The sequence below is a fragment of the Podarcis vaucheri genome (assembly GCF_965113315.1).
Source record: "Podarcis vaucheri genome assembly, chromosome: 2".
NCBI lineage: Eukaryota > Metazoa > Chordata > Lepidosauria > Squamata > Lacertidae > Podarcis > Podarcis vaucheri.
Genome location: NC_138760.1, coordinates 76,978,445 through 76,987,982, shown reverse-complemented (window position 1 = coordinate 76,987,982; position 9,538 = coordinate 76,978,445). Strand labels below are relative to the sequence as shown.

Here is a 9,538-nt window from a genome sequence, read left to right as displayed (position 1 = left end):
TGTTTAATATTTTCTCTCGATTTAAAGCCAAATAGGCCAACGTGGGCATTTTCTGCTGACAACACTATGAAAGTGAGGCAATGTGTTTCAGAGATCAATAGAGCAAGGTACCAGGAGAAAAAGCGTACTTTCCATTAACTCTGCTCTGTGACGATGATGTGCTATGTCTCCAGTCTGGACAGCAAAGGTTTGAAGCTCTCGCTCTCTCTCTATACACACACACACACACACACACACACACACACACACTTATCCTATTTGTGATGTCAAAATCCCCAAAAATAGAGAAGCCAAATGAGGGAAGCAAAACGGTGAGCGGCAGTGTGGGAAAATGATTGCTTGTACATGAAAGCATGAGCAAAGTTCTTATTGTTGCAGGGTGATTTCATAGCTAGAAGCATCCTTGGAGCATGAACAGCGCGTGAACAGCTCATGCTGTCCTATATGATTGGTTAACGTAGCATGGCCTGATGCTCGCATGAAGGTCCTTATCTGCTGGCTAGAAACAAATTGCTTGGCTTGTATTTTGTATCTTTCTGATTTCACACAATAAAAGCTGTGCTGCATTAGCCCTAAGAGCAGCCATATTTCGGAACCTATCATGGTGTGAGACTGATTTTTCTTTGGATGCCGAGCTGCAACTCGACACGGCAGTTCTTCATACTGCCAGATTCCTCCATTTGCTGATTTCCTGGTACTCAAGTGCAAGGCAAGGATTCTGTGCAAGTGAGCACTGCAGAAACACAGACTAACTTTAGGCACAGAATTCAACCTCCTAAGAATATGTAGTTGTATGTGAATGAATGAGAGAGCACAAGGATAGTATATATTTATACTGGATCTGATCCAAACTAAGTTAGTTTCACCTAAGCCGCGCTGAAATCAATGGAAGCATAATACAACTAGCTGGTCCAGATCACTCCTATTATATATTAATCTGGATATCAGTCTTTACAGCTGCACAAAAGAGGAAGCACGTAGACCATGCCTTGAAAAAAATGATGAGGGATAGCAAGAATTGCAGCTGTCAAAGTAACGGGGCCCCTGTATAGCTCACCACCACATAGCAGACTTAAAATAAGTTATGCAATATATGCTCACAGAATTCAGCTTTCTGAAGGCAGGAGGGCCCACTGAGCAGGGCAAAGCGCCACACACCAACTTTACACCAGCCAAATAAGCCACAGGACCCTTCTCCTACAACAGGGGAACATGCCCCACTATGAGGAGGAGCTTTGCCAGGGCGGCCAGAGGACGGGCCCTTTCTTTGCCCCGAGGCTTTTGCTGGCTTTTCATTCTGCCATCAAAGAAGAAGAAAAGAGAAGCAGCAGCCATGCAAGTGCGGAGTAAAACTGAGCATTATAATCACGTGAGAGAACAGAGTTAAAGACAGTGATGGGCAGGGTGTCAGAGAGAGGCTGCAAAAAATAGCAGCTGCATGAGCAGAGAAGAGGTACAGCCCCTTTCATGGTGCTGTCAGCCCAGCCTTTAATAAACAACCACACCGATTTCTAGTGTACATTTCATTCAACCCAAAGGCAAAGTATCTTCAACACCGGAGGGGAAGAACCCAAGGCACCAAACCTCAAGCCGGTACTTTCGCCACCTCCATCCTGGACAACTGCAGTCTTTAGCCTTACAACTAAGCCAGCCTCCTGCACTGGGTACCTCACTGGAAGTTCTCACCGCAGAAGGGGGTGGGAAGATCTAGTCCTTGATTTCACTGCACACACTGCAACTGCAGGATGTGTTCAGCATCAGAGACAGGGGGAAAGATGGGGCTTTTAAAAAAAAGAATCACTGGCTTAAAAAAGCAGTGGGGAGGAAAAATAAGCCTCCCCACTACCCAACCTCACTTAGATTTTTTTTTTGGTTAAAAAAATAAAAATGGCACCTGCCCATTGCCATCCCGCCACGATTCAAACATTCGAGACAAGACATTTAAATATTATTCTGTACATATATAAAAGCCCCCAGACAATGGTGGGGGAGCAGAGGGGGGGCATGGCACAAGCCCAGCTTCCGTAAAGAGAGAAGGCAACAGGGCTCCTTTGCCCCAGGCTCTCCCTCCACCCACAAGGTTCACAGTGTTCCAGGTCTGTAGCGCATTGGCTTGTATGGAAGGCGGCAGCAGCAGCAGCAGCAAGAGGAGGAGGAAACAAGCCTCCCTCAAAGGACGTCGGCTCGCTTATCTCGAACACGGCTCCTTGCTTTCGTCCGGGCCTTGAAAGCAGCCGAGTTGTAGAGGTGCTGTGGGGATGCAGAAAGAGAAAAGAAAGAGAGACAGAGGGGGAAATTAGCTGAGGGAATATCAGAAAAACTCTGCCAAATCAGACCAAAAGAGACATGTAGTCCAACATTGTGTCTGCAAAAGTTGCTGGCTATGCCTCAGGGGCATTCACAGGCACGGCAAGAACCCCCTCTCCTTTGCCCCCAGCACCTGGTTTTATTATATTACACACACACACACCCCTCACCCCCTGCCTAAAACACACACATTTACTGGTTTCTACATGTCACCTCCACACCATCTGAAGACTTGCATTTCAGCCATAATCTGGCTATGCCACTGCCCATTTCTCTAGAGGGCCAGAGTGGTCACATAACCTAAAGGTTGTTACTAGGAAATAGGCTGTCTTTGGCAAGCTGCCATTGGTGGGGAAAGATGCACACAGGTTTGCTGATGTTGCAGAGAAGAAAATAACACCGAAACTTAACAAAGCAAAGCGAGGGAGCCAATGGCAGCAGAAATACTAGGAGCACCGCTGACGTACCTTCTCAAAACGCGATATCTTGCTGGCTTTAATAGCTGCAGCATCCAGCACTAGCGGGGGCCCCAGCTCAAATATCTCACGCAGGAGCTCATTGTTCTGTGGGCAAGACGACAACACCCATTTAGTGGAAATTCTTGGAGCTGAGAGAGCAGCAGCCCAGGTAGACCAGCACAAAGGCAAGGAATAAACCTTAGGAGCCCCACGTGAACTCTTCTGCCCTTACCTGAAGGTGGTGCCTGACCCCAGAGCCAAGAGCCTCTTTGAAGGCATTGTATGTTCTCCTCCTTGCCCAGCTGTCCACATACATACACTCCAGTCCAAACTTGATCGTCTCCTCATGGCACTCCCCATTCTGGAGCAGGGAAGAAAAGGCAGCTGGAGACTCCGTAGAGAAAGAGAGAGCGGAAGTTCATCTTACCCCACATCTCACGAGCAAAGCTCAGCACCATGTTGTCTCTCTTACTGCTTAAAAGTGGCAGCTTCATGGACGCTACCTCACAGCAGAAGAAAGCCACTCACAGGCATTTCATGCAAGCACCACACTACCCCAGTGCCTACCACAGAGAGTTTCATGGATACTATGTCCTGGAAAGCAGGACAGCAGAGCTGCCCTAAGTGCTCACAGAGAAAACCCTCTACTGACACGCTCCCTTCCTCCCTTTCCAGGAACGTGAGGGTAAGCCCAGAGCTTTCATCTGAGACAGATTTTGAACACCAGGTCATAAGATTGGAACACATGGAACATTATGGGGGCAAAAAAAGACGAGAATGGCTCTTAAACATGCACGGAGTGCATTTTTCCTCAGAATAGTTGCAGCCTGTGCATCACAAAGCTGGAGTTAAAGGAGCGCAATTCCATGAAGGCCCTCAAGTCCCTGCGCCTTGTTCTTCTGGGAAATCTAAGGGTTGAAGCAATGCAAAGGGAGGAGCCCTCTTCTGAACTAGGCAAGGGCAGCATGAGCCGGACAAGGCACCTCAATGAAATGCAGCACATCGCGGAAGATGGAGCGCTGCTTGCGCCGGTCGGTCTTGGCTCTGTACTTGTTGCTGTCTGTGGCCAGGGCTTTCAGTTTTGTGCAGAGCAGGTCAGTGTCTTCATAAAAGAAATCCTCCTATGGACAAAAAAAAAAAAAAAAGATGAATGGTGTCAAGCAGAAGCTTCAACTTGCAGGCCACCCAAAAGGCAGCGAGAGGTGCAAAAGGATAGAGAGGCTGCAGCTCTTTCCCTAGTTTTACTTTTTGTATCTGTATTTCACAACTCCTTCGGGAAACTCTCTGTGGCCTGAAATGGGGCTCCCGGCACCTGCTGTCCAGGCATGCACTTTTATCAGTCTTTTATCGGTCCACATTCATTTAAGGAACAGGATCCTATGCCTCAGATCCCTAGATCTGAGGAATTCAATTCCTGTGAATTCCACTGCAAGCCAACCTGACTTCCTGGACTAATGTGTAGATTGGAAATTAGTTTACAATTTGGATTTCACACATCAGTTTTGCAATTCAACACTCAGTTCAAAAAAACAGCAACAATGTGCTGACATACATTTAGAAAATGTGTATTTTAGGATAAAAGGAGTGTTTTGCAATAAAAAGGTGGCTGCAGAAACCATATGAAACAACTCATGAATATGTGCAGAATGGACAAAGACAACAAAGTAGACCGATCCACCCTTTCCTCGTATTTACTCACAAATTTTGAGTGGGACAGCATTTTACTCAAGATTAAATTTTCTAAGGCAGTCTTTTATCAACACAAAGCTAAAGGAGATCACAGGGTTTGCCTCAAATGATTATCATATCCTAAGATACTAAGAGAGCGTGTGTGTGTTCGTGTGCACACAGGGAATGCAACTTGGAAGTTGATAAGATTTGGAATTGCTGTCAAGACTATTATTTTCTTCACTGGGTCTTCCAACCAGCTTGCAGGCTTCCCATATGCATCTGATTGGCTACTGTGGGAACAGGAGGCTGGAGTAGATGGGCCATTGACCTGATCCAGAAGGGATCTTCTTAAGTCCCCACCCACCACACCCCTGCTAATTGGCAAAGGTCTCAGGGGCCACAAGAACCCAAGATGAGCCTTGCTGGACCAGACCAAAGGCCTATCTAGTTGGGCAACCTGTTTCTCACAATGGGCAATAACAGGGCTCTGCAATACGAAGGCAGCAGACCTTTCTGCTCCCTAGAAGCTGGCGTTCAGTGCAATATTGCCTCCAATATTGCATGGTCACAAGCAGAAGAGGGACCTCACATGTGTGCATGCAAGCATCAGGAAGTGCTATATCCTACCTCCATGTCTCGAGCCAGTTCAAAGAGCAGTGCAATCGTTTCACCTGCCACAATCCGAAGGTTGACGTTATCACTGGACAGCATCAGAGGCAACTTGGGTAAGTGACTGTAGAAGGAGAGCACAAGGTAAGAATGTAAGAACAGCCCTGCTCAATCAGGCAAGTGTCCCATCTAGTCCAGCATCCTGGTCTCACAGTGGCCAACCAGATGGCCATGGGAAGCCCGCAAAGGAGGACCAGAGCGGAACAGCACCGTCTCTGCTTCTGACTCCCAGCAACTGGCCGTCAGAAGCTTACTGCACCTCCAACAGTGGAGGCAGAATAAGATGGCTAACCACAGAATAAGCCACCCCTTCCCCATTCTGATCATCAAGCTACTTCCCCACCTCTTACCCTGCACTCAATCTCAACACTCACTTGTCCAGAATCTTCTTGATCTGGGTGCTTGGGCAGATGGTGAGGAGCAGAGACCATGACTGGAGTGCATTGCAATGCAAGGTCTGGAGCAGAGGACTGTGATGAGAGGGCACCAAGCTGGCATCCGTGCTGCAGGAACTGCCAAAGATGCCTTCTAGGCAGGCAAGACAGGAAACCAAGTCCTGGAAGGGGCGGGAAGTGATCAGTCAGTTCTCACAGAAACAATAAGAGAAACTAAAAAGGATACAATAAACCAGAAGAGTATCTAAGTTTCTGGGTGAACTATGCTGGGGCTTCAGGGTGGCACACAATCTGGGTTCACATTTCGCTGGCAATCAACTCTGAGGGAGCCAGGTTTGCCAATGCCAACTGCAGCCCTAAAGTTCTATGACACCCAAAGTGCTTTTTCTTGTTCTCTTTTATTCTAGAAATGAAACGCACACCTCAAAGCACTTACAGTATGTGCTTTCCCCTTGTAAATCTGTTAAGTATTCCTGTGCATGAAGAATGAGTCCATTTTGGTGAATGAAGCCTTAAACCACCAGTTTCAACTTGAATAGGTAAGTCCAGCTATGACCATGTCCTAATGCAGAGAGCAGCTCATCTTAGTCCCACCTCTCTGGGCTGATCCAAAAGGAATTGGCTCTACCTGTAGTGAGGTAGCCAGTCCTCTGTGTAACTACAAAAGCAATAGCTAAGCGGTATACCAGAGAAGCAGCATGGGATAAAAACCGTGGGTGGAAAAACCAGGAGCTATTTAATCAGAAGGGACTATGGAAGAGTCTCAATAGACTGAGTTATGCAAGGAATCTCTAGTCAAGGGGCTGTTTCTCAATGCAAAATGAATGGCTTCCCTAAAACACTTAAGGGGATCAATACTAGGCTAACCACTTTTCAGAAAGTAACAAATACTGTCTGAAACAATTTGAGAGCAAGGTGGAGTCGGGCACTCTTACAACTAATCTAGACCTGACAAACTCCAAGGATCAGTATTCAAAGACAGGGTGTTGACACTCTAGTCCAGTGTTTCCCAACCTTTTTTGGGCAAAGGCACACTTGTTTCATGAAAAAAATCTCGAGGCACACCACCATGCCAGATGGGGAAAGGTCACTTTTTACTTATGTAAAAAAAAATAAAAAAAAAAGTAACAGCATAGAAGGTAATGGTTAGGCTAGCATCCCTCTTCCAAATATGCTAGGTTTTTATTTGCAGGGACTGTTCTACATGGGAAAGCATTCAGCACTGTCATTCTCCCATCTGCCCTCTGAATTGGTACTATTCTGGGTCAACTTACTCTGCTGCATGTGTAGATGAAAATGGCACCAAGTGTGGGGGAGGGGGCAGAACAGGTTTCAGATACAGGATATTAAGCATACACGTACTTCAGATTGAACTGGTTGCTTGCTTTGCAAGTTTTCATTTCCCAAATGACTGCCTTGGCAAGCGCAATACCTACCAGGCTCAACACCGGTCTCGCGCTGCCGCTTCCCGCGCTCTCAAGGACCCGGGAGGAGGAAGGCGTGAAGGGAATCCCGAAGGCGCGAAAACCTCGCGCATGCGCAGGCCTTCCGCCTGCGACAGCCCAGTAGGCTGGCCGAAGCGAGCGGTGATGGGATGTGGGAGGGAGCTCGCTCGCCGCCCCGCGTGTGCCTATGTGGGGCACGTTACAGCCCCGTGACGTCAGCGCCACGCAGGCAGCCAGGCAGGCAGACGGCGAGAGCCCCGCGCTGTGCGGCCTCTCCTCGCCGCCGCCGCCCCGCCTCTCACCGCCCGACTCGCCCGCCTCCCTCCCACGGCACACCAGGCAACGTCTCGCGGCACACTAGTGTGCCGCGGAACACCGGTTGGGAAACACTGCTCTAGTCATGAGTAGACAAACTAAGGCCCGGGGGCTGGATCCGGCCCAATCGCCTAAATCCGGCCCATGGACGGTCAGGGAATCAGCCTGTTTTTACATGAGTAGAATGTGTCCTTTTATTTAAAATGCATTTCTGGGTTATTTGTGGGGCATAGGAATTCGGTCATCCGCCCCCAAAAAATATAGTCCGCCCCTCCACAAGATCTGAGGGACAGTGGACCGGCCCCCTGCTGAAAAAGTTTGCTGACCCTGCCTGGCTACTACTACACCACCCCATACAGGAGGGGAGGGAGATCTAGGTTCTTGCTTCACTGGCTACCGCCTGTCAAGTTAAAGCATTAGTGTAAGTTACCTCCATGTCTGCAGCAGCGATGTAGCAGCACATCCCAAGAGCAGTGGCACACTACCGGGGGAGACGGAAGAGAAAAAGGAAGACAGGACAAGGCAACGTCAAAGCCATTCCAAGTAGCCATTTTAAGAAACCATTTCCCAGAGTGCCCAGTAGCACCTCCCTCCCACAAGATTTCCTCTGAGGCAGAAAAAAAGAAGTGCTACTCACACTTTGCCGAGCAACTGGGCTGGCCGAGGAGTCTGTGAGGATGGTGGTGAGGAGGGGCTTCAGGCTGCGGAACACCTCCTCCCCCTCAGGCCCCGAGCCCATCTGAAGGCACAGTAGTGTAAGGACAGTAGCAGCAAGGGACTGCTCCTCCCCTTTACCTGAGAGGAGGAAGAGAATAAGCTGCCTTTCCCTCTCATGCAAAATATTCAAAACAGCACTAGTCATGTGCAAGAAAACAGGGAACACGGGACAGTTATGAAACTTAGAATTGCGGGGGCACAGAGCACCAGAAGCGGCATCTTTTCCGCCCTGGCGCAGTACTGTCTCACAATATTCCAAAGTGGTTTTAAAGGCAAAAGGTTGCCTACAGGATATAGAACTGGGACAAAGATGCTGCGGCCCTCCAGATGTTGTCTGACTACAACTCCTATCATCCCTGACCATCGGCCATGCTGGCTGAGGCTGATGGGAGTTGTAGCCCAATATCTGGGAGGGTTGTAATGACTCACCATCTCTGATGCAGAGGGTATTTCAAAGGCAACATCAAGAGGGCAGGCAAGAAGCACGCAAGTTGTTAAAATGAACATAGAGAAGTAAAGCTCTATCCCTTTGCCATATAACATGGAGATGTCACAGAAACCTACCAGTCCTTCACGGATGGGAGAACGGCAGCACTAACATGCCTCATTTTGTGAGAGAGCCAGGAAGCCTTGGTTCAAAATTCACAGTAAACCTGGGGCGAGTTGCAGTCGCCCTCTGCTCGTACTAGTAACAAGGAGATTATCACACTAGCCTATCTTATAAGGTGGTTGTTAACGATATATGAAAACTTATGTGGAAATGTTTACATTAGCCGCTCAGAGTGGCTGGGGAAGTCCAGCCAGATGAGAGGGGTATAAATAAATTATTATTATTATTATTATTATTCATCAAATATGGTAACTTCACAATCTTTATGCTTGACAGAAGTATCAAATTACAAAAGGACAATAAAAATGACCAGAAGTTACCTTATTTAGAAAAGTATGAAACTGCCAACACAATCCACCCAAACCACTTTCATGCCCAGTTGTTTTCGGTGGGGAGATTTAATTAAAGCAGGTGCTCATTTCTCCTGCTGAAACCAAATGGGACTTGGAAGTGCTTTCGTTAGGCTGGATCAACTCTGTCTGTATTAAATAATGGTGCTGTACTAAAGGTTGCAGAGACCCACCTTTCTTCAGGCACTTCTCTAAGGAGTCTGTCACGGTAAGCCTGCGTTCCAACAGGAAGTCAAAGAGCGTCTTGGAGGAGAAGGCCAGCCGCAGGCTCTCTAGAGCAACCTGCCGTGTCTTGGCACTGGAAAGATGTCAGAAAGAAAGAGATGGGAGTCATAACAAGAGCCATGCAAGAGCCTCACAATAATCCAAGTTCAGTGCCAAATAAAGTCAGCTCGCTCAGATTTACTTCATCTTTCTGAACAGTTCAGCAAATTCTTCACCTGCTACAATATTCCTACTGATTCAGTGTGAAGTTAACGGGTACACAGTATGCACTCTGACCTGCACAAGAGACATACCTTTTTTTGACTGGGGGAGGGCAGTGTGTACATAGCTCTGTGGCTCAGAACCAACCGTTTCTGCATATCAGGAAATACACCAG

At 47.9% G+C, this 9,538-nt stretch overlaps 1 protein-coding gene across 1 annotated transcript in view; it reads right to left on the bottom strand.

Annotated features, from left to right (window-relative positions):
- Positions 1 to 816: 816 nt before the first annotated feature.
- The window catches only part of IFRD2 (interferon related developmental regulator 2), a 22,651-nt gene continuing 13,929 nt past the window's right edge, over positions 817 to 9,538 (bottom strand). Inside the window, exons 4-12 of the mRNA XM_082214562.1 lie at positions 9,111 to 9,235; positions 7,898 to 8,055; positions 7,691 to 7,741; positions 5,480 to 5,661; positions 5,064 to 5,169; positions 3,749 to 3,886; positions 2,998 to 3,126; positions 2,775 to 2,870; positions 817 to 2,250 (exon numbers count right to left, since the gene is read on the bottom strand). Of these exons, the coding sequence (XP_082070688.1) occupies positions 2,170 to 2,250; positions 2,775 to 2,870; positions 2,998 to 3,126; positions 3,749 to 3,886; positions 5,064 to 5,169; positions 5,480 to 5,661; positions 7,691 to 7,741; positions 7,898 to 8,055; positions 9,111 to 9,235 (1,066 nt within the window). The 3' untranslated portion in view covers positions 817 to 2,169. The remainder of the gene's footprint in view (positions 2,251 to 2,774; positions 2,871 to 2,997; positions 3,127 to 3,748; positions 3,887 to 5,063; positions 5,170 to 5,479; positions 5,662 to 7,690; positions 7,742 to 7,897; positions 8,056 to 9,110; positions 9,236 to 9,538) is intronic.